The sequence below is a fragment of the Corvus brachyrhynchos genome, unplaced genomic scaffold (assembly GCF_000691975.1).
Source record: "Corvus brachyrhynchos isolate BGI_N302 unplaced genomic scaffold, ASM69197v1 scaffold42, whole genome shotgun sequence".
Lineage (NCBI taxonomy): Eukaryota > Metazoa > Chordata > Aves > Passeriformes > Corvidae > Corvus > Corvus brachyrhynchos.
The window spans coordinates 390,344-415,125 of NW_008237242.1; the positions used below are offsets into that span (position 1 = coordinate 390,344).

The 24,782-nt window shown below is 39.0% G+C and overlaps 1 protein-coding gene across 13 annotated transcripts in view; it reads right to left on the reverse strand.

Moving 5' to 3' along the window:
* PRLR (prolactin receptor) overlaps positions 1 to 24,782 on the reverse strand; it is a 135,660-nt gene that overhangs the window by 21,951 nt on the left and 88,927 nt on the right. For 10 of the 13 annotated variants that reach the window (XM_017730216.1, XM_017730214.1, XM_017730212.1 and 7 more), the window contains 2 exons: positions 2,262 to 2,375; positions 1,148 to 1,280 (listed from right to left, as the gene is read on the reverse strand). In XM_017730216.1, the coding sequence (XP_017585705.1) occupies positions 1,148 to 1,280; positions 2,262 to 2,331 (203 nt within the window). In that variant the 5' untranslated portion in view covers positions 2,332 to 2,375. Of the gene's footprint in view, positions 1 to 1,147; positions 1,281 to 2,261; positions 2,376 to 3,000; positions 4,303 to 10,246; positions 10,290 to 17,431; positions 17,604 to 24,782 lie in introns of those variants that run through there. The other 3 variants (XM_017730209.1, XM_017730219.1, XM_017730218.1) reach the window with 3 other exon arrangements.

A 24,782-nucleotide genomic window follows, 5' to 3' on the forward strand; every position in this document is an offset into this window, starting at 1 on the left:
ACTGCTCTGGGCAGTGACAGGTATGAATTAAAATGTTAATTAAACTTTTTGATAAAGACTGAAACATCTGGGCTTTCATAAAATCAAAGCTCTCAAATCACTGTTGAGTGGGGCAACTTCATTAAAGTCTGCACCTTTTTCTGCTCAGTGATTTGGAATATTTAGTTTCAGCAGGGATGTCTGAGGCTTTACCTTGCCTGTTCTGAATCTCACTGGATTTATTAAAAGAAAATTTAGTGTCTGAGCCTCTCTGCTTACTTGTGCCTGTTGAAAGGCCTTTTGTTTTTAGGAAGAAAGTTCAGTTATACAAAGATGGGCAAGTTAATTAAAGTTGCCAAACATATACGCACTTTATTCCTGAACACAATGAGGCAGTCACAGTACTTACCAAAATATTAACTTTTGAGATGCGATACCCATGTCTGATTTCACTCTGTTTTGGGAACCATTGACCACAAAACCAAAAGGCGGAACAATGACTACAGTCCAGATGGGGATTTTGGTGTGCATGGCAGTGGACAAGCTCCTTGGCACGGCCCCAAGGGCCCCACCAGCCCTCACTGCCCCTGCCCAGCCCCTCCATGTTCTACCTGGCTCCCAAGTCACCTTTTCAGCTGGTCTCCAGCTCCATAGAGCCCTGTCCTTCCCAGCCCCAGGCTCCTCAAGACACCCCCAACCCATAGGCTGATGTCCCACCCCAGCCTGGCCTCAGCATGTCCCTGTCCCCATCCCCAAGGAGGTGACTGATGCCCAGGGCTGGGCTGTCCCCCTCCTGCCCTGCTCCATGGCTGGGATGGTGGGAGACCTGCTGCCCCACGGTGCCCTCATGCTCCACCGCTCAGAGGAGACCCTGTTCAGCTGAAAGCTGTGTGCTTCCTGAAAAGATGTGCCTTTTTTCCCAGCACATCTTCAGACAAGTGGGATTTTCGGTAGATGAGTTTCAGGAGGGACAGGCTGAAGATTTGGGGCTGACAGTGATCACATTTTCTTCCAACAAGGGAAGCCATGGATCTTATGCAGCCCTTGTTGTCAATCTGAGGTTAAAATGGATTCATAAAAACAACTTTACAAATTAGTGTTGTCATTCTCTCGGTCTGTCATAATCATCACTTGATCACTTACAGAATACATATGCACCAGTTGTTACCTGTCCTTGCTGTAGAACAGGGTGTAATTGTTAGGATGTCCTCCATCTGAGCCAGGCTTCCACCAACAAGAAAAGGTTTCCTTTTCTAGAGAACGACATCTTATTATCTGAGGTTTTCCAGGATACGTTTGTCCTAGGGAAGTGCAAAAACCCAGCTAGTTAAATTAGTGGTGGTCAATAATTTTGGATGCTATTGTTGAATAATAAGTCCACCATGGAATGCTTTTTCGAAAACAATAAAATTACATGAAACTGAATTGGGCAAATAACTCTGCCTGGGAAAAGGATCAATATTCTCTAAAGTAAGTACATTTTACCTCAAACTTTTAAAACAGCTAGTAGAATGATTTTGCTTCTCTTTTTAACAAGAAAATTTAATTTTTACCTAAACTCAAAATTGTATCTTTATCTCCAAATTAAACTGCAGAGATGGGAAGTAAATATATGACCTTTAGTCTTCTTCCCCATAAACATGAAATTTTTTCATCTTCAGATAATTTTAAGATTAAATTTCACCTTCAACTTTGCAACAGAACTAAAATTCCATTCTTTGTGCGTATTTGGGGAAAATTATAGGTCAGAAAATTAAAAAAAGAAGGAAGTCAATGGTCTGGATGGAGTTTTTTGGGTACTAGCAACCTGAATATATTAATTAATTATTCAAATATTCCCTGTTAATCCAAATACATTTAAGAATATTTCTTGTTAAGACTACTTGTCATTAACTTATACCAAGAATACAGACCATTTTTAAAATGAAAAGCATGTGACCTTTTAACCTAAGCTTATCTTTGCTACATTAAAGTTTCACGTAATTATCTCAGATAGTGTAACTATTCATATGCTAATTCCCAAGAAGGTGACAGGCATAAAGTGAGTATAGGGGTGGAGTAAGTGCCTTTCAGTATTGCCACCAAACAACCCTTAAATTAATAGTATAAGAAGAAAAGAGAACTCCAGGCATTTTCAAAATTGCCATACCAAACTTCAGAAGAAAGAAATTTAAATACGTACATGCTCCTGTGGTGGTCAGGATAGATTAGGTAAAGCCTCAGACTTTTTTAAAGAAAGTGTCTTAAGGAAAAACAAGTGTTTCAAGAAGTGTTGTACTTACCTGTCAGACTTACTGTAGTCAGAGCAAGCTGCAAAATAATTTGAACTGATGAAATGAATCTCTGTTTCATGATGCCCGTCTCTCTTCAGGAAGAAGTATCAGATCAAGGGCTCACTGAAAAACACGCCATCATGCAACAATCAGTAACAATGCTCAGCATGTAATACGTATCACTTGACTTGATCAAAGTCCTTTTTGAATTGCAGTTAATTGATTCTTGTTCTCTCTCAAAAAGGTGAGGCAACACCAACAGTTCCACTTTGGAAGCTGAAAACCTGAATCACAGAGAAGCAAGCAGGTCTTCCCAGAGGTCTTTGAATGGTTAGCAGGACTAGGATTACAGTTTCTTAGCATTAACAAGTCTTGCATATTTCTTTGGCACCTTGGGATCCTGGTTCTTATCTTAGAGTTCTAACTTCTAGATTAATTAATTAACCTAAGAAAGCAGCCTTTTGGTAACAAAAATATAGTTTTATCCCTACTGATGCAAAGAGGAGGTCAACATACTTGAACTCTGAAAGTCCTGAAAACAGCAGGCAAATAGAAAATGTCCAATACATATTTAGAAGTTTATGATTTTTGATCCAGTCTCAAAACTTCTCAATATTTGGGACGGTCAATGTTGAATTCAGGATTTGAGCTGAAGAATGCTACTCTTTCAGTTCATTCAACTAATTGTCTTTACTGCATTTGATTTCGTAGTAAATTTCAGCTGAAATACAGATGTGCGAGAGCTCACCAGTTGTGACCAAGACCCAGTCCCTGAAGTGGGCTGACACCACTAGATGTCCTCAGAATTCAGGTTACAACTCGGGGTGCTCTGGAGTCCCTGTTGCTGCTAAATCTTGTTTGCTTAGCCTGAAGAAACAACATAATGACTTAAAGCAAACCTCCTGCTTCTCCCACCAGTATGCTCCCTGCTTGGAGATGACAACTGCAGTCTCAGTAGCCAACCTCACTCTTCGACACTAAAGAAGAACAATTTACTATCTAAATAGGGAGCTCCTTATCTCAGCTTTCCATTCCTACCCCTAGTACATTTACAGGTACTTGTATGCTTGCAACCCATTCCATGTAGCACAGCATGGGAACAAAATGTGTTCTTGGTAAGGAAAAGTCCTTTGTGGTTTATCAGATGACTGAATTTTCAGTATGCAAGTCATTTTCTTTATCAAGAAACTATAATCCATCATCATACAAATGTTTGTCAAGCACAAAGCCAAGTGTCAGTTAATGCAGCTAAGTCTAAAACATGTTTACTGGGGACAGTGTGGAAGAGAACAACAGTTGGCTACATTCCCATACGCCACTTCTGAATATCCAGGCATGTTTCAGGCCTGTGACTGAGCTACAGGCTGGAAAATTGCATCTGGGTTAGTTTTAAACTCACTCAGAGCATTTTGTGCATATACAGACAGTGAAGAGAGAACCACTTAAATATAAACTCCAGTTTGGTGTAAACACACACAATCTTTATTACTGTAAACAAACAACAGGCACAAACATTAGTGTTTGACTTCAGAAATTAGCCAAAAACTTGGGGTTATATAATGAGGAACACAGATGATTGTGGTCATAAAAAGGCACCTTTTTCTCAGGTGAAGGTGAAATAATGAAACTACAAACAGTAACTATTTCTTGTACATATGATAATATTTACAATATTTTATTACTTGTAAAAATAGTTGGAACATTTGCAAAACATGTTATTTTCAAGCTAAGACTCATACAGATAAGGAACTAATACCATGATTTTTTGGTTTTACTTTTATGTATGTACCTTTCTATGTGAAAAATTGACAGAAAGAGAAACTGATTACAGTGGCTGAAAGAATGAAATTTTTTAATACAACAGATGAGAAGCATCATCAAGAAAGATCTTTATTAGAGCACACTTCAAGGAAAATGGGATGATTTTGGAAACTGAAGACCTAAAGAACTAAATCAATAGCAAGAGGAAGAAATTAATGAATTTAAACCCAAGTATTTTTCTTCTGGAGCATTTGAAAATGAGATGATTGTGAACCACTTCTGTAATGTGTCTGCTCTGGTAACTTATATTGGAAAAAAGAACCAAACAGATTTTAGAGCACGACTACGAACTTGACACACAGACTGTCTCATGATGGTGATTTCAAGAATTGGCTTTGTACTCCATGCAAGCATGGTTGTCACCTGTAACCATAGCAGGAGATAAGCACCAAAAGAGGGAAAATAAGAATGTGTAAAAAGTTTCCATGGTTGCTTGCTATTAGGTATTTGCTACTCAAATAGAACTTAAAAGGCTTCTGGAGAGATGTCGTGTTCTTTTGAAAATACTTGCTTAATAAAAAGGTAATGCCCATTTTGTCATAACTGTATCTAAAGTGCATCTGCCCTATCTATGACATGAAAATGTTTTCATAAAAGGGTGATTAGCATTATTGAAGATGCTGTGAGGTAATGTCTCACTTTTAGGGCTGAATGCACTTTTTTATAAGGGATACAGTGGACATTGATTTGCCAGAATGTCATCCAAAACCAAGGATTGAGTAACTGTTAATTAAAAGATCATACGCCTCCTTTTGAAAGTTTTGATTTAATTCCAACCGAGTTATTGCATTCTGACATTCGAGCTGAATTTCTCCCTTTTAACACAGCTGTTAGATAGTATTCAACAGCTGCACATCACATGCCAGACTACAGTGCTCCTTGATGGAAATGGAACTTATGACTGTTGTTTTAGAATGCACAGAAGAGTTAGATATTCCTCTAAAATAATGCTGCTCTAGAATTAACAGTATGATGAAATTGTAGGTTTGAAAACTGTGCTGACAATGCTACTAGATGAAGATGAAAGCTAAACACCAATACTGAAATGAGGTGTTGTGAAGCAGAGTTGAGAGAAACATGTCCTTGTCCTAATTGACTTTTAGTTCTTGCATTCTTTTCTTTCTTTCTTTCTTGGCTATGCAGATGGATAAATTTCTTGAGACTGACAGAGAAGTCTTTACTCAGTTCTGCACAGATGGAAAAATTTTCTATCTGCAATGTTTTCAGGCTTGCAGGAACAGGAACAGCTGTGTATCACCCACTGGCAATGACATTATGTCCAACACAAGTTCTGCTTCTGTGGCTAAAGAAATAAAAAGCCAAAAGTACTTTACCAATCTCTACTGAAAAAGTTTTACATTTCCATTAGTCATGATGATAAACAATGTTCATCTTTCAGGCCTGGGGGAAGGCAGTTTAAGGAGTTCTCAAAGCACCCTAGTTCATTACCATTTGAAAGGTTGAACTACAGATATATGAAACCAAATACAAATAAAGAACTCAGTAAAGCAAGAATGTGACGGTCTGTTAGATCATCCAGAACATTCACTGTGTACTGTGGACATGGCAGAGGTCTGCCCTCCCACACAGAGATCACAGATGCCAACCTGGATACATGTTCCTAGCCATGGCCTGAGCATCATGGCCAGATGTGTTTCTGACTGACGGTGATGGTTGGGATTATACTGCAAATTAAAAGATGTAGATGTGCAGTGTGACCAGAGCTCTGCTTTCCCTCTCTGAAAGAGCCCTAATTGGATGTCTCTGAATCCCCCAGGCACCCAGTACTGCCTTCATGGTGATGTACAGGCTCCAGAGAAGATAAGGAGCTCAGGCATGTCTCTGATCTGAATTTCTTGTGACTGATTCCAGCTGGCTACTTTAAGCACATAGGTTTTGTGGCGTACTTTGTGAGGAAGCTTAGTACCTGCTGCTGGCTATGAACCTACATATCCCGTTAATTTATTGTGACTAAGGGCTTCGTATTTCTGTGTTGCATAAAATGGGAGCAGTGGCAAAGCCTTTTAGATTTCATCTGAAAAGCCTATATATGGGCTTATAATATATTTTTCCTAAATTTCTCTCTTCCACGAATCACCTCCTAACAACCCTTGGAGTCCTTCCTTTGATTAGCAGTCAAGATGTGATGATGAATGGAACAAATTTCCTCACCCATGGAGATATGTTCCCCAGTCTAAAGACTTGAGTCAATTTTGAAAAAGAAAAATCACAAACCCCCAGATTCTTGAAAACAGTTTAGACCCTTACATCTCCATCATAGTATTTATGCTCTTAATTCCTATTGATTTTACAGAACTGAGCCTGAAATTCTCTTAAGAACTCTCACTACCTAAACTGACAAAAAAATAAAAAGCCAAGAGAAGAAATTACCATTATCCCTACTTTACAGAGAGTGAACAAAAATAAAGAATGACCAACAAACTCATAGTAGAAGTGTAACAAAAGCTAAAACCTGATAATTTTATACAATTTTTCTTTTCTTTTCTTTTCTTTTCTTTTCTTTTCTTTTCTTTTCTTTTCTCCACTGCTACTGCCTTTGTTTTCCCACTAAAACAAAGCCAATGATTTAGCTAACAGTAGTTATCTTTCTCTACCAGTCTCATATCTCCTGAATATTCCATTTTCTTCCCTGGTGGTTTGTATGTTTAGCCATAATTTCAGGATTTATTTTTACAGAAGTCTCTTGCAGAAAAGAAAATAATAATTTCTAAAGAGTAAAATTTTAGAGACTGAAAGCTAGAATTTACATTAGAACTTGAAATATGACGTACATTCATCTCTACCAACTACCAAGATGAACTCCACAGTCATTATCTTCTTGCAGTAATTTTAAGTATTTTTGTTATATAGCATAGTCATAAAGTATAAAACTGAATTTTCTACCCAGAGGATTCATGTATGTGAGGAAGCTTTTTATGACTCTCTTTCATGAATGTCAGATTACTTGATAAATTGAAAAAAAAAAATCCAGGAATAATATATTACCAAAAGTATCACTACTTTATTCCTAAAACATAAAGAGGAAAAAAGGTCACTCTTTGTATTAGCTACTGTAGATACTGACACTCTAAGTAAATACACTTAAACATTGAGAACAATAGAGACAGTGGTAAAATATTGTACTTGCTTTCCTTTATCTATTTCAAACAAAATTTTGTAGCAATGAGCTTTGGATGCAGTTTAAATTTACTTGTAGACTGTGCTAGGCTACTCAATTAAAGGCTAATCAACATCTGCATAGACCAGGATATGATCAGATAAAAACTGAAAGGGCTGTGGGAGGAACTCTGGCAGCCTTATCAGTGAAAATAGGGTGCTGGGAATGAGCTACACCTAACTACCAAAGCAGAGTCAGACCACTGTCCTCGTGTGTAGCCCACCAAACTAATGCCCTTCCCCCCGTGACTCATTGACTGAAAGAGGTAGAATACTCATTAAGGGATGCAGTGGGAGGAAAGGTTTTGGAGAGAAAAGGAAAGATCCAAAGTGGACTGGGGAGAAACAACAATGAAAAATAAGGGGAATAAGGTATTCAGTATAAACTGGTGGCTTGTCAGACTGAAGTGTGTGCTGGATCACTGTGCAGTCTACCTGTACGCTCATTAAACCCTATTTCTGTCTCCCATCTGGGAAGACTGCTCTGAGTCATACTTTTGGATGTCACTGAACTTTCCACTGGATTAGCCAGTGAAGGAAGAGACTGCATACCTCCAGGTTCGAATGCAGCTCCCCTACAGCTGGGACCAGCTACTAGGTCAGCTAAACATCTAAAAGTAGTTACTAGAGCAATCCATTTCTTTATGCACAAATCCACACATACATATGTAGATCTATATGTTAGGGCTTTGTTGATGTGCGTGGCCTCTGTGTGGGTTTTGTGTCCATGTACCCACCCACTGGGAGCAGATGCTCAGCTTTGCTACAGTCAGAAACTGAAGATACAGACCTGCTGCAGCCTCACAGCTATGGGGTACCTGATTGAGCTGACTCTAGCACACTGATGTGCAATGTTTTACCAAAAGACCTCTACTTTGTTTAACCACCTGCTCTCTGCCATCCACTCCACACTATTCTGTGAAGAAAGAATTTGGATGAACTTCAATGGGCAACTTATCTGCCAGAGCAAAAAAACCTGCTTATACACTAGGTAATTATGAAATCACTAACTTCATCATACTATTTCTAACAAAATCTCTCTGTAAACAATTTGAAACAAAACAGAGTATTTTCCAGCTAAGATTAAGAATGGTCTGTATCTCCCAGAGACAAGGTGGGAAGACATATTACTTAGTTACCAAGGTATTCTTCGGTTCCATTTCAGTAAAGCTAACGAGAGCAATAAAAATACCATGAAGTTATTTGGGAGCTAGACATTATGCCATTAGAGAGCAACAGGTTTAATTGAGGGCCATAAATGTTTTTTTTTTTTTTGAATGTGCATATTTAAAAGGGCATCAATAATGTGCACCTGAATATGGCAGAAATAGTGTTTGCAGTTACTCAACCACAACATAAGGTGAAATGCAGTTTAAAGATAGAGCTCAATAAATGATTCCTGCTTTAGAGAGGACAGAAATCTGTTTGAGAGTGTGCATGCTGGGAACACTGTTTGATTCAAGGTTGGCTAAACAGAATCTTCTACTACTTGGTACTACATCAAAACATACAATTCTATCCTTTCAGCAAATTTTATTCTGCTTTCATTACTTCCTTCATCAGGAAGTGATATTATGAAGAGTGGTGTGTCCCTACATAATGTGACTGACGTAAAATGTGTTCTCTACCAAAGTCGCAACAGTGCCACAAGCACTGGCTTCATCATATCACTGTTTGAAAAGGCTTATGATAGAGCAAACCTTAATCTTCTGCAGTAACCAGACCAATGACTCTCATCCAAGTATTTCTACAGCAAACAATCATTATTCGAATCATATTTATTGTGGTGGTCCTGAGAACAAAGACAGAATCCTGCCATCTTAGGTACTGCACAAAGAAGAGTTCCTGCTCTTAAGAACTGAAAATGTAAGTAGCAAATTAATAATACAGTGTAGAAGAAAGGAATATAAAAAGCAGGTCAAAACTTGCATATTTTTGGTTTGACACTAAAGATTATTTTATTGGTAAAATATTTTCAAAATATCCCATAAATTGGAAACTGCCTATTAAGTATCACTTTCAGAAAATTCATTTCAGAATGTCACAAACTCTTTTTCAACCAAAGCCAATGCATGCAAATTTTCAAAATTCTAAAATGAACAAGTATCAGCAAATATCAACATAAAGCATTTTGTTTTGAAATTTTCCAGTAGAACATTTTCTGTAATCTAATTAAATATTTTCATTTTTTCCCGATTTTCCAATAAAATCATGCTATGATGAAAAACTTCTGATAATTTTTAATTATACACAGAATTTCAATGAGTAATGCAATGGCATGAAAATCTTGCTATTTTGACATTTCTGGGGGAAGATGCTGGTGTAGAGGTGAGGAGATTTATTGCAGAGAGACAGAAATTATGAAAACCTTAGAGAAAGCAAAGGAACAGGACTTTGAATGTAGTAAAGGGAACACAGTAATGGAGAAAACTGTGAGAGGTTAGTGGGAATAAGACAATGAGGAGTGACACAGAAATGGGAAAGATCAAATAATCTGTTGGGACCGGGCAGTAGAAGGTCAGACGAAGTTGTAATTTTGCATGTATTGCATGATCCTGTGTGAGTTGCAAAGCTCCTTCCACTGGATGCCAACCCCCAACAGCCTTTTCTTGATGAACTCAGGCTGTGGGGTTGGGTGGAGGTGAAGCATCTCCTGCATCCTAGTACCTGCAAGCATCAGTGAGGCAATGCTAAAGTTGTGACCCTAGCTCTAGAGCAGTTTCTTTATTCCCTTGTAGTGAGACAGCCCATTTTGGCTGAGTCTGGATCTGGAGTCTCTCTTCAAAGCTTTATGACTGTGATAAGACTCTACGAGAAAGAGCCTGGCTGCAGGGGAGCGAATTTTCTTCTTCAATCACAAATATGCTCAGCAATTAACAGTATCAGTGGGAGCAGAGAAAAACAATCGTTTTGTGTTTCAGTGTTCTTTTTTTCAGGAGATCCTCAGTATGAGGTTGTAAAAGTAACTGTTTCTTTGTATTTTTATGAGTACTTACTGTATGCTTACACTTGAATTATTCAAGTAACTGCAGAGTTATTCTGTAAAAGAACACAATTACCAAAAATTACTACTCCAATCAAACTGATAAAAACCACTCAATGTCGTATTATTTATGAGCATGAATATTTCTCAAGTATATTCCCTGAGCTTCAAACTTGTTGATAAAAGAGCTTTGTGGTTGCATGCTAAAGACCACCACTGATGCCATGTACAGATAAGTGGCACATTGGTTGGCTAAAGGAATGAAACAATGTTATCCTGGTAAATCTAAAACCAATTATTCAAGTGAAATTTCTGACAATAATGGGAACACAACAATAGTAAACCTTCAGCCTTCAGTGCACTGAACTTAAAATAATTATCTTTTGGCACTCTTAAAGTATTATACCCCCTTTAATACTGAAATATGTGGATATGCAGAGAGGTATCTTTATCATGCCTAGCTCTAATCTTGGTGGCATTTTATAGATTTCCTCGGGTACCTAACTCCTGAGTAGACATGTGTTCAACAAATTTTATAAACAAATTATTCTCTACAGGAGTTTAGATAGGTGGCATTTATCTCTAATATCAGTAGAAAACACACAGCGTCCTCATGAAGGGAGTCTTATTACAGAAAGTCAGATGTTCAAGCTACTGTGAGCTTTTCTACATTTTCTACATTTTCTACAATACTGCTCTATCACAACCCTGTTAAGTTCTACACAGATTGTTGTCTTCCAGACAAAGAAAAATAACTTTAGCAGTGGAAGAATGCTGACGTTCCTAAAAGCTGCAATATGCATTCTGAAGGAATTGGATTCACCCTTTGATCAGGAGTACAAATCTCCCTCATGATTTCTTCACGATGAATATATAAACTGAGTGAAGTACAGCACTAACCTGCTCTACTCCTCGTCTTCAACTCAGGTTGCTAAGCTTTGGAGATTCTCAGCCATGGTGAATTGTGGTTTAAGCTTTTCCTTGGTTTTGAAGTATGAGGAAATGACCCTGAGGTTGCAGACTGGGAGATTTTTATGTACTTGTTTACAGAATAAAGACTAACACTGCAATCTCTGGAGGTTAAAGGTAAATATATTAATGAATTCATTCATTAACCCATTCATTCATTAACTCGTTTGCTCAGCTCCTTAGGAACTGCAATGACAGCATTGTGTCTCCTGCTGACAAATGGTAATATTTGTGTCTCTAACCATAAATTAACGTGTCAAGAATCTATTTGAAAAAATTTATTTTGCAAGAAAAAGTGCTTCATTTTGCAACAAAGGAAATAAATAGCTTCACAAATAGGTCAACTACCTATGGGATGTTAGGTTTCAGACTATGGATAGTGCTTCATTTTAGACAAAAGAATACTTCTGTCTTACCTCTGCTGCAACAAAGTATGTGTCCAACTAGATTAACATGAATGTAGAAGCTTGTCCTGCTCCTCTGTGGAGTTTGCACATTTATTGGTTAAAAAATGAAGAAATAGCTAATTAACAGTTTGGAGAAGAAAATATTTCAAGGATTAAAAAATATGTTCTACGCCAGAGTAAAATCTATTTTATCACTTCTCTTCAGTACCCTTCTGCTATTTGGTGAAAAAAAGAATGAAATGAAGAAATTTTGGCTAGAGCGTGTATCAATGCATCAGGCTACACCTGTTTTTTCAACAAAAGTTTTTGATTCACTGCATATTGTACAGCTTTAGTGGCTGTGAAATTTCTTATCTGCACAAAGTCTCAGACTGGACCTATGGTGTGTAAAGTAAGTACAAGTTTTATAGGCCTTATTACACTGTGTAATGACTTAACCTAGGAACACTGGAGTCAACACTGGCATCCTGTGGCTTTGAAATGGCGTGCTTATTCAAGGTTATAAAACCACAATCAATTTAGGGGCCAAAGGGGAAGGTGGGGCAGGGGTATTGGAGTGATCCTTTCAGAGCTAATTGGAAGAGAAACCATCTGATTTTCACCTAAATGAAACTGAAACCAAAATTTAAAAGTTTCAATCACTGCGGGTAGACAAAGATTAGCTTTTTTAATGCCCAAGCATCTGAAATGTCAGATCTGCATGTTTTAGTCCTACAAAGGCTATCTCACAGAATCATTATGCCCCTCTTCTAAATTTGAAGTTAATAAATCTGAAATAGCAATGACGTTTATTTTAGAAGTACTTAATATCTACAAGGGATCAAAGAATAAGCATCAGACAGATTCATGCTTGCCCTCTGTAGTATGCACTTCATGTTACATTGCAGCAAACTAGGAGTCTTTAGTAAGAATTAAAATATAATTTTAAACATGGTAATTTAGATCACTAGAAATCGATTATCAGCCTCTATAATTACCATCAACCCATTTTGTTTCATATTCCAACATAATCATTAGGTTTTTGTAGGCACCCAGTTACCCAGTCGTATTTCAAATGGTAAAAATATTCATTTTGTGTGTAATCCACTATATTTCTTCCACAATCCCTGGAATAAAAACCTTATGATGACATTTATGAAATGGCAGGAGGAAAAATGCTGTAACTGTGGTATTACTTTAGGTAGTAACAGCAAGGCTTTTAAATCCTTGCTTGCATAAATGCTGACCTTTTCCGTTGATATAAAAGTGATTTCTGTTGAAACTTGGATCCACCCTTTTGCCATTACTGTTACCTGCATCTTTTCAAGTTACTTTTTCAGTGATGCCTTTATGTTCATATGTCTGAATCTGCATGGCTGCATGCCCTAGGTGACAGCATATTTTATATCACTTAAAGGGCAAAATCTCTGAAGATTAACACAACCATGTTTTAAATCCTTCCTTTAATTTAATCTTTGATTTGCCACATTGAGAATATGTTGAATATATGATCTGACACTGTTAAAATCCTGGCACCAGTATTTCAAGTTCAGTTCAGATTATTTTTTTTAACTGGGCATGTGTCTCGGTTTGGGATAGGCTGCTGAAAGAATTCCACTGCCTTCTCCCCCTCTCCTGGACCTAGCTTTAAAGGCACAGAACTCATGTCTGGCATAAGGCAGACAATAGGGGATGCAGCATCATAAAGTCATCCCAAGACAGCATGGTAGAAACCTTGACCCAAACAGCTCAGGTTTCTATCTCCCTTAAGGTCTGCTTCCACTTGAAATTTTTGCATCCTGCAAATGGTTACACCTCTGACAAGGCTGTCAATTGTCTTGTGTGATGTACACCAGCACATAGAGCAAAACAGATCAGAAAAGATTTCTGAGATCCTTGAGTCCAACCTGTGACTGATTTCCACCTTGTCAACCAGACCATGGCACTGAGCACCATGTCCAGTCATTTCGTAAGCAACTCCAGGGACAGTGACCCCACCACCTCCCTGACCAGCCTGTTCCAATGCTTGACAACTCTTCCCATGAAGAAACTCTTCCTGATATCCATCCTGGACCTCCCCCGGCACAACCTGAGACAATTTTACCTTGTCCTGTCACTTGCTGCCTGGGAGAAGAGGCTGACCTTCACTTGGCCAAACTCTTCTTTCACGGAGTTGTAGAGAGTGGTAAGGTCCCCCTGAGCTTTTTCTCCAGGATGAACATCCCCAGCTCCCTCAGACACTCCTCACAAGACTTACTCTCTAGATCCTTCACTGACTCTGTTGCTCTTCTGTGGACTTGAGCTCCCAGAAAATACTAAGGCTCTAAGAAACAGCCACCAAAGCGCATAGAAGAAAAATTTTCCTTGTGTCAGAGTTTTGTCCCAGATGCAGCTGAGACAGAGTAGGGGACTCAGCTTGCAAAGTTGCTGTCTGGATGAAGAACAGGCTTTGAAGGTTGGCTCAGGATGGTCTTTCAAGGCACAAATAGCAATAGAACCTTAAGAGGGCAAATCTGTTGCAGGCAGTACGGACAGGTAATTGAGACACTTTGAAATCTTTACATGTAAACACACATTTTAGAAATATGTAGACCGACTGAGTAATGGAATTCCATTGGGTTGCAAATACCATTTTTCTGCTTTTTAAACTCAGCTTTCTTAAAGCTGGTTTTTACTTCACTTTCAGAGCCCCATCTACATGTAGACATTTGCATAGCTATGCTCTATATAGTATGTTGATTGGTACAAAAATTATTAGCTGTTCAATAATATGGATCAATTCTTCTTCAGAGTTAAATGCTGCTGAGCAACAAACACATAAGAATAATTTCAGTTCAGCAGCCACCTCTGTGGTGTTCTTAAACTGCTTCAGAAGCCTACAGCCTACCTCTGTTCTCCATTCTGGACCACAGTGTAAACTCCTCTGGATGCAGTCATCCAAAATTACACAGATTGAGAGTCAGATACAGGCATACAGATCTGAACACATAGTCACTAACCTCATGTATGGATATGTTGCTGCCCTTTGAGAAGCTGTAAGTGCAGTCAGAATGGTATGTTGCCCTATCCAGATAAGAAATAGAACCCAGCTTTTGAAGGATGCATAAACACAGCAACATTTAGCCACTGCTCACAGACCACTTAGTCTTTGATATGAAAGAGAAATCAAGGGGACAGTGCTTTTAACAGAGATTTCTGCAACATTCCTCCTCCAGAGGTGAAAAAGAACAGTGGTTCTGCAAGCTGTTGATGCACTCTGCATTTCAAAATCTGCTCCACTATTTCAGTTTCCCACTCTCACTGATCAACTCTTTAATCACATAAACAAAATTCATTCTTTGGAAGGTGAAACAGGTACTTGAAACCACTGACGTATGCATAGAAAAGGAAAAGGTATGGACCCTTTTCCAGGTCTCAAAACCTCTGACGTGAGCAAGAGTCCTCACTTTTTTAACCTGTGTGTATCTAGAAGAGTTTCACAATTATGTGTATACAACACTACAGACAAGCAGCAAATCTCCACGTCAACAAGTACACAGTAACAACCACACTGCTATACAAAGTATGACCCTTTATTCTTCTAATTCTCAGGAATTAGAAGGCTTAGTAGCAGGTTCTCAATATCTGTTTTGCTATGGAATTAAATTCATTAGCGTACACTTTAACATGAAATCAGTTTTTTGTCACTGACTTCATGCATTTTTGCCACTCAGTGAATTAAATATATAGAAACAATTCTTTACTAGAAACTAAAAGGAACGGGAAATTATTTGTTCTTTTGGTACCATGGCAGGGCAAATACTACAAATTATGGGGTAAATGCATCAAATGGAGATGTAAACTACCAGTAGGATGCTCTGCTGCACTGATAGTATCAACAACTGTGTTAAAAACCTGTGCAGAAATACAGACAGCAAATGTTAAAATGATTTGCAATTCTGCAGATAGTCTGCAAGTGAAATTGGTAGGAACTTTCATGGGTTCAAAACCTTTGAAACCAGAGTCTTAGTTCAGACAGGTGCTGCTGCTGCTGCATAAGGCATCAATATACCTTCCCCATTCACCCATTGATGAAGTTCCCCTGAAACTTCTGTTTCCTGGTGGAACAATTCCATCTCTTTATTATCTTAGACATCCTTTTCTGGGCTTACTGCAGGATGCCCATGGTTTTTTTTCTACTAGGGAGCCCCAAATAGAACTCCAGGTGCTTTAACCTGAGGCTCTCTAACCTTTCAGGACAATACTAGAAAAATAAAACTGAAATATACAGCTAATTCCATTGAGTGAGAAAGCGAGAGAGAGTGAGGCCAGCTCTGAGAAGAACTTTGCTTTAGAGCTTTGCAATGCTCATTTTCCACTTGTATATATATATAAGAACTGGCACTGAGGTTCAAAAAATTCTGGTTCTAATCCTGAATCTCCTATTTACTTTTATATGATCTTTTTCCATTAGTCAAAATCTGATTCCTTTTTTAGAGGAAATCTGCTCATAACAATGGCATCAGCCAATGACTGAATTCCTTTACAAACCACTTTATTTTTAACTTTACAGCCAAACCATTAAATAAGTCATATAAATTCTCAACCTGGGAACAAACTGTCATTCTTCAGAAAGATCATCTGTTTGTGTTTGGCTAACTGCATGGAAAATAAAAGCTTTGTCATTTCTTGGTATTTTTTTCTCTCCCTCCATTAACATTCAGGTTGGTAACCCCTAACAAGAACTACATGCCTGGCATTTCTATTTGAGTGTCATTTTCACTGATTGCAATGAAACTATCCCAGAATGTCTTAATGATAATCACTTTATAAAAATCCTAGATTGACAGCACACATCTTACTGCTGGGGAACATGATTCTTTGCTCTTTATAGCACCTACAGAATATGCAGATTGGTTTTTCCTGCAGCTTTGCTTACACAATTATGTTTGACACTAAAACCCAGCACAGCCCCCTACTTTTATGATCAAAATAGTACTAGGTTATGATGTCTGTGTGGAGTACCTGACTGTGGTGGGTTGGCCCTGGCTGGATGCCAGGTGCCCGCCAAAGCTGCTCTGTCACTCCTCTGCTTGGCTGGTCAGGGGAGAGAAAATACAAGGAAAGACTCCTGGGTCCAGATAAAGTCAGGAAGAGATCACTCACCAATTACTGCCACAGGCAAAATGGACTTGACTTAGGGAAATGAGTTTAATATATTAACAATCAATTCAGAGTAGGATAATGAGAAATTAAGGCAAATCTTAAAGCACTTTGCCCCAGCCCCTCCCTTCTACTCTGGCTCAGCTTCACTCTCAGTTTCTCTACTTTTCCCCCCCTGCAGAGTAGGCAGATGGGGAATGGGGACTGTGGTCAGTTCATCACATGGGAAAGACTCCTCAGACTCTTCCCCTCCTCCAGTGTGGGGTCTCTCCCATGGGAAACAGTCCTCCACAAACTTCTCCTACCCAGCATGAGTCTTTCCCATGGGCTGCAGTTCTCCGTGAACTGCTCCAGCACAGGTCCCCTCCACAGTCCCTCAGGAAGGCTGCTCCGACATGAGTCCCTTGTGGGCTCACAAGTCCTGCCAGCAAACCTGCTCCAGTGTGGGCTCTTCCCTCCATGGGCCACAGGTCCTACCAGGAGCCTGCTCCAGCACAGGCTTCCCATGGGGTCACAGCCTCCTTTGATGGCATCCCCCTGCTCCAGTTTGGGGTCCTTCCCGGGCTGCAGGTGGATCTCTGGTCCCCCATGGACCTACAAGGGCTCCAGGGGCACACCCTGCCTCACCATGGGCTGCACCAGGGGCTGCAGGGCAATCTCTGCTCCTGCACCTGGAGAGCTCCTGCCCCTCCTTCACTGACCTTGTGTCTGCAGAGCTGTTCCTCTCACACATTCTCACTCCTCTCTCCCCTCTGTGGGTGTGCAGCAGTTTTTATCCCAGAGGTGCTGCCACTGTTGCTGGTGGGCTCAGTCTTGGCCGCTGGTGGGTCCATCTTGGATCCATCCAGCATTGGCTCTGTCAGATGTGGGAGAAGCTTCTGGCAGCTTCTCACAGAAGCCACCCCTCTCATCCCCTGCTACGAAACCCTTCTCACAGGAAACCAATACACTGACTAAGGACATTGTGAATTGAGGAAATGGGCTCTCTGCCAGCTCTACCATGGCAGCATAGAGGAAGAAAATACTCATTCTGGTTTTTGTAATGATTAATGTACCATCCCTCTTCTCATGCCAGGAGATGAGGTTTGAATCACAGACAGCTGGTATGAAACAAAATTGTTTTCAAATAATTCCATTCTACACAGTGGTGTTGGCCTTTGTTGATGGTGGCAGGGTATGATGAGTGGCTTTGGACCTTGCTTATCCCTTACACCCTCAGCTGCACTGAACATTTCTTGGCCACTGATAACACTTTGTGCCCTTGAATATAGTAAGTCTGTAATTTTGTGAGAACAAAAGCTTTCTTAGTAACAGTTTTGCAATACTGACTCAACAGAAGTTAAGCTCTGAAACTCGTCAATAACACATGATTAAAGCTGAGACCAGCCTGGAAGAAAAAACATGTTTTTCCATGCAGTGGAACTAAAAAAGCCTGATTTTCTAAGAAATTATTTCACCTTGCCACTTCAACACTAGCTTCCTTCTTCCTGATATCCTCTGTTATACTTCACTGGGCAAGAGACTGAAAGGCTATGGCTGGGCTGGAGATAAACTTACGCCAATGGGTGCCTTCTACACAACTTGGCTTAAATGGCCAGCATGCATATGCTGACAGTCTTAAAGGATTTTGCCAAAAAGACCCCCATATTAAACAAATTCTGTACAATCTTTCACATCAGCAGAAACAGTAATTAGAGTATCTCTGTTCCATTCATTTGACAATTTTCAGAAAAAAGGATTTATTTGTATTAGCTTTGGGAATTTTACCTACTTTTATAGAAGATTTGTACTGGGCAACAGTATAATAAAGTATTTGAAGGAATGGGCCTATGGATTGTGAGATCAGTTAGCCTCTCTTCCTTAGTAAACCAATAGCAGTTCCATGTTCCAAATCTTCGGTCATTATTTTTAAGTTTAATTTTATTTTTCTGGTAAGTCTGTAACAGTGTTTCTGTTCCCTCTGATCATGCAGTTCTCTTTTTATATGTTGCCACCAGAGCAAAGAGGGCGTAGGCCTTTAAAATCATGTGAACTACAAATTATTGTCTCACTTGGATATGAATGGACTTTTTTCATTATTTGCCTGAAATCAGAAGGCATAGGTTAAATTATCATCTCATTCTAGGAAAATCAGTCACAAATATCTTATTTCTTATGGCATATAGTAAAATATGCTAAAACTGTTCTCTAGTCCTTTTGTTTCCATTCTGGCTGCAAATGCAAGAGCTAAAGTGACAGAAAAACATAACCAGGACAGACTTTAACTACAGATTCATGTTTAAGGTACTTGTATGGGAAGGAATGAGGTTTGCTTGATCCTTGCTCAAATTTTCTCTTTATTTTAAAGTGGCGGCTTAATGTAAAATACATGAAGAGATCTGAGGGAAGGAAACACATTACTTAAGAATAGTAATACAAAAGAATGTGCAAGATAGCCTGAATCTGAATGCAGATGTGAAACATTACTTGCTGCTTAACTGGGAGGGTGGTTGAGACTGCTGCAAAAGTTAAGGAAGAGCATAAAATAAAAGAGGTTTGTGTGACTGATTAGGAACTGTCCTTGAGCCTTTTCTAGCTTGCTCTGCTGATGACAAATTCACAAAGAAATGTCAAAGAGACAGGCCAGTAGTTTTGTTTGGAGAAAAGTCAGAAGGAAAGGTTTGGAGATGTAGATTCATTGCAATTACTACAGGGAACACAGATGGAGTTATCTGTTCAGATGAAATGCAGAATAAGATGTGGAGGGAGAATGAAAGAGGATCAAGAACAGACTCCTGCAGAGAAAGAAGAGAGAGGACACGCAGTAGTAGAATTGTGGAAGACAAAGGTGAAAGGAGAACTGTCTCCTGTCATGTGTGTCTGTACATGTGAGCATGCAAAAGGGACGGGAGGCTGAGAAAGACAACACTGTGCTAGGGGAAAAAGGACAAAATTACTTACCTTTGCAATCTTTTTAAAGCGAGAAATCAAATACTTTGCAATTAATCGGTGTTTCACAAGCTGCATACTAAACATCGAAAGTTTGCATACAAGGACTTGTGGTGTCGCCATCCTGGTAGACTGAAATTAGCCAACTATTTCTGTTTGTCAAATTAGACATGCAGAAGCATGTATTTGTTTAACTTTCCTTTCAAAAGAAATGTTCTAAAAATGTTCTTGAAGAGCAATCAATACTGTTTGCCTGAACACAAATAAGAAAGTCAAAAAAGCTAGGTGACCTTAACTCTAGACTTACAACAGCTGTTTAATGTGGAATGTGGAAAACCAAGTACATGTTTGTTTAGAACTCCATGAAATCCTGTGAACATTTGCAGCTTAAATGTTTGAGTAAACAAACCTGCAAGATTAGGAAGAGTGACATCCATATATTCTCCTGCATATGTTAAATCACACTAAGTTAGATATGACAGGCAAATCTTATTGCCAAGACTGAAAAGATCAGTTAAGTACAAGCTACATCTTACTGAGAGCACTGCTAACGAAGGACTAAAAAAGCAGAGGTAACTGTGCAGGACATGCATACAGGAATAACTTGATTCAGGAAATGCTGAACACAGAAAAAGACCATGTGTCTGTATGGAAGCAGATTGTAAAAAAAATGCACCAAAAATGGAAAACAAAAGCAGTAGAAAGACACAGCAGTGCCACCTAAATTTCATGGGGCCTATTAAGGTTTAGCAGAACAGCACAAGACCACAGAACTAAAAAATAATTCATGCTGGAGGATCTCTAATCCATCCTCTGCTGAAGGCACTTACCCACGAGACCAGAACATGCTGCTCTGGGTTTATCTATTCACAGAGTGAAAATCTCAAAGGATGGGTACTGCACAACATCTCTGAGGCAACATGTTCCACTGCCTGACTGTCTTTAGGGTGAACAAGCAGTACCTGATACTCAGTTAGAACTTCTCTTGTTTCAACATATGCCTGTTGTCTTTTGTCCTCCTACCATGCACTGCAGCAAGAGCCTGCCCTCATCCTCCCAGTGGCTTCCCTGCAGGTACTGGAAGACTGCCATCAAAATGGAGGCCTGTATTTTTCCCTTCTGTTTACAGCTCCACCATCCTATTGTCACTGTCTCATTGTAATCCAAACCCTTTACTTTCTTGGAGAACTTATCTGCCTTTTAGGCTGTCTTTGTGATACAGTAATTACATATTAATTCTATGACGTTTGTTGCTCTTTCTCCATCTTGGAAGCAAATGAAAAGTGTGAAACAAAAAGTGCAATTCATTCAGTCACAGAACAATCAAGGAAAAAAGAAGAAAGCACTTGACCTACATGAAAAAGGGTATGCCAGCACCTGCCTAATAAGAATATCAATATATCTATAAAAGGAAATGAAATTGAAATAGATGATGAAAATGAATTCTAATGAGCTACTGCTGTTTCTCCAAAACAGTCTTAACTTGAAATGATAACTTTGTTTAATTTTTCTGGAATAAGTTTTATTAAAGAAAAGAAATTTCATCAACTTCCATAGAACTGTCAACTATGGACAGCAAACAGATCTAACCCCCCCAAAAAATACTAAAAGCAGTAATGTGTGAGATAATTACCAAGTCATATATTGACACTGAACTATTAGCCTTGTTACACTGTGCATTTTGACTTCCCTCTGTTCATATCGTCTGTGTATGGAGGCAGTTAGAAATCCACTTTGTTGCAAATAAACTGGGTGGTGTCAGTAGGGAGGATAAGCAGTACCAGGGGTTCAGCAAAGACTGTGAGTCAGCCTGTAGGCTCTCACACACTCAGGACAAATAGCTGATAATGAAACAGCCTTTAAATCAGGGATTTTTTCATAGGCTCAGGAAAGGACTATATATTTTGACTGTTTTAATATTATCAGCCTTGCCTAGCCAGTTTGGGATAAACACTCCATAAACTGCACAAGAACAGACAGCACCAAAAAAAAAAAAAAAAAAAAAGCCAACCCACTGCTAAACCAAAACCTATTCAAACTTTGTGTGCAGAAGAAACAGTTCAAGAACATTTTGTGCTTGGGGAAAAAGTAATTCTGAAATCGGCAAGACTAGAGGGAGCTTGGCCTGATGCAGCTGCCTGTTGTTCCAGATGAAAAAGTTTAGCATAGGTAGCAATGATTTTTTCTCTGTCATTTTCATGAGACCTGCATGTTCCCAGCTCTAGTGCATTCCTGTTAATGTCACTGTCTCCTGTTAGGGGAGATGCCACGTGGCCAACTGGCCTGTTAGAGAAAGACCGTTTGCCTATTCAATAACATCACTGACAACAAATGGTCAGGTTTACAACTATTGAAATGAATGCAGTTATATCAACAACTAATTATCAGTTCATTGTTCTTAACCTCTAAGATCCTAAGGCTAGAGATACCTCCCCACGGCCCTGGGGGCACACCCATGATTCTCTTCACTGTGGCAAGAGGCTGATGTTACTTCTTCAAGGATAGATACAATTAAGGCTGATGTGTAAAGAAAAGACATCACCTTGCCCTCACTCAGCAACAGAAAATACAGTAAGGTTTTGAAATTCTCATATGTTTTCCCACTTCTTTTTTTTTTCTTTTTTTTCTTTTTGGTTTTGGTTGTGTTGCATAAGCCTTGCAAGTGCTGCTGATTTTTGTGTTTGTATGGGGAGTGCAATGCCCTTTTCCTCACAAAACATGAGTATATAAGTACCTTGTGAATACTTGGGAAAAACTAAACAAGTTCCATTCTGACTCAGAATGTATTCTAGGTTATAGGAAAAGTTAACATCTTCATTTTAAATAAAACCACGCTGTTTATATGCAATAAGTCTGGAAATGGGCTTAGAAAATTTCTAATACTATAATCCAGCAGAGCTCCAGTAGCACTTTCAGTGATTAAACTGATTTTAAATATTAATCTCCCTATTTTTCGTGCATAAAAAACTGAAATGAAAACCTGAAAGCAAGTTCTTAAAGTGTCCCCTTCCTCACAATAAATAAACCAATATATAAAACTCTTGGGATTCCTCTCTTGAAATATCTACCTTCCCTATTTTTGAATGTCAGTAACTATGTACTTGTTCTTTCCATTCTCTGGTTGCATTTTCCCACTCTGTATTTTCTGAAAAGCCACTTATTGCATCAGCTGGTCTAATTGTTCAGATGCTTCCCCTTATTCAGATAAATAAGGAGCTACTGATATAAATAAGTGGAGAAATCGTACATCTCTTATAGTAAACAGCTGGTTTCAACTCCACGGAGGTAATTCCAATACAAAAATAAAACATGTCAATACGGCTTACAATTTTCCCTGCCAAATTTCACAAAAGCTTCACAACTCCTCTCACACGTCATCACCTGTACAGAAATTACCATTATTTCCATGTTCTATGATGGCACAGTGAGGGAAATACATTGAGTACAGCTGAAAATGAAACTTGGAAGGTTATTTCACTATCAAAGCTTTTATGACTGTAGGTATTTTTTTATTTTAATACTGTATGTATTTTTTCCTGCTCAAAAAATGATACAGGAAGTAAAAACACAATCTTTCCTTTCACAGGCATTTTTTCTACCTTTTGCATTCTGTTTTTAAGATGATGTACAGTTAGACTTTTAAGAATTAGAGTGAACTCATGCAAACTGTTTTTGCACAGCATAATATTCTTAAATGAGCTGCTGACGAAAATAATTTGTGTAACTTTGCATTTTTACACATTATTTTTCAAACCTCAGGTTGAGATGCATTCCTATAGCTAACGCCTTACAAGCTGAGAAGGATCAAGCAGAAAATCACCAATAAGGAGGAGTTTGGAAGAACCTGTAGAAGAAATAACTGTTGATGAAAGTATTCTTGGAAGCCAACAATGATGACACTGAGTCTTTCACCAAAACCTCTACAAAGGAAATAAATCTGAATATCACAAAACTCAGATTATAGATTTAAGCCTTCACTGCCTGTCCCAGCAAGATGAAATATTAACTTTTCCTTTAAATGTTTTTTATGCTACGGAAAGAAATGAAAGACAAAGTTTATTGACCTAAATGTATTTGATGGAAAGAACAGTAACAATAATCCTGACACAGGATAGCACAAAAGAGTAGAGCCACAGGTCAGGGAGGGGATTTGTGAGTAACTGCAGCAGGGCTGAATAATCCTCAATGGTGAGGACAAGGTGTTTAAACGCTCTTCAAGAAAATAAAGGGCCTGAGTGCACTGACTCCAGGAGAAGAGGGGGAAGTCGGAGAAGAAGCTTAGTTTAAGCAGATTATATGCAGGAACTGTTTTCAGTAGCTGGATTTTTCTGTGAGGAAAAGGAGTCTTCGTATTTTGAACCACTACTGTATGCATAAAAGATAAAATTCCAGGTGTCATTTTTGCAACTAGAGAGGAGGCATTGATGAATTCAAACCTTCAACAGTGTTATGCTTTGTTCTATCCACATGCCCTAGATAAAAGTAAGCACTATTTACTTAAACCATAAGCTGAATACTGACTACACACACAGTTCTGTTAATGATTTACACAGAAAGGAAGCCCTCAGATATATGTACATCAGCTCTGTAAAGCAAATCTGCGATAAATTCTGCAGCCATAAGGTAACAAAAAAAGTATTTTCTTTCACTCTGTTACTCTATACAGAAGCACCAAAACCCTGCTCAGCCACAAAACATTTGTCTGCCTGTGTTGGGGTCTCCTCCCCCTGCCATGCAGCCCTGGGAGAGGGGCCCTGAGGGGAGGCAGGGGGTTTCCTGAGTCCCTGGTCAGCCTCATTCCCGATTGGTTGGTTTGTGTTCCCCTGTGTGGGCAAGGACCCTCGGTCCTGTGACTGGGGGAGTTCCTGAGCAGAGCCCCGGCCATGTGGCTGGAGAAATAAACATCTCTGAAACATCTACCAAGAATCTGTCCATATATATTTCTTTTCCACGGGACTCCTGGTTTGATATATGCGTGTTACAGTAATCCCCGCTGTAGCAAATAGTGGGGAATTGCCGGCAAGACACCGATCCCTAAGGACAGAAAATTCACGAGTAAAAACCACTCTAGATCTCTCTCTTCTCATCTTGGTTTGGATATTCTCTCTGGACTATGGAAGAATC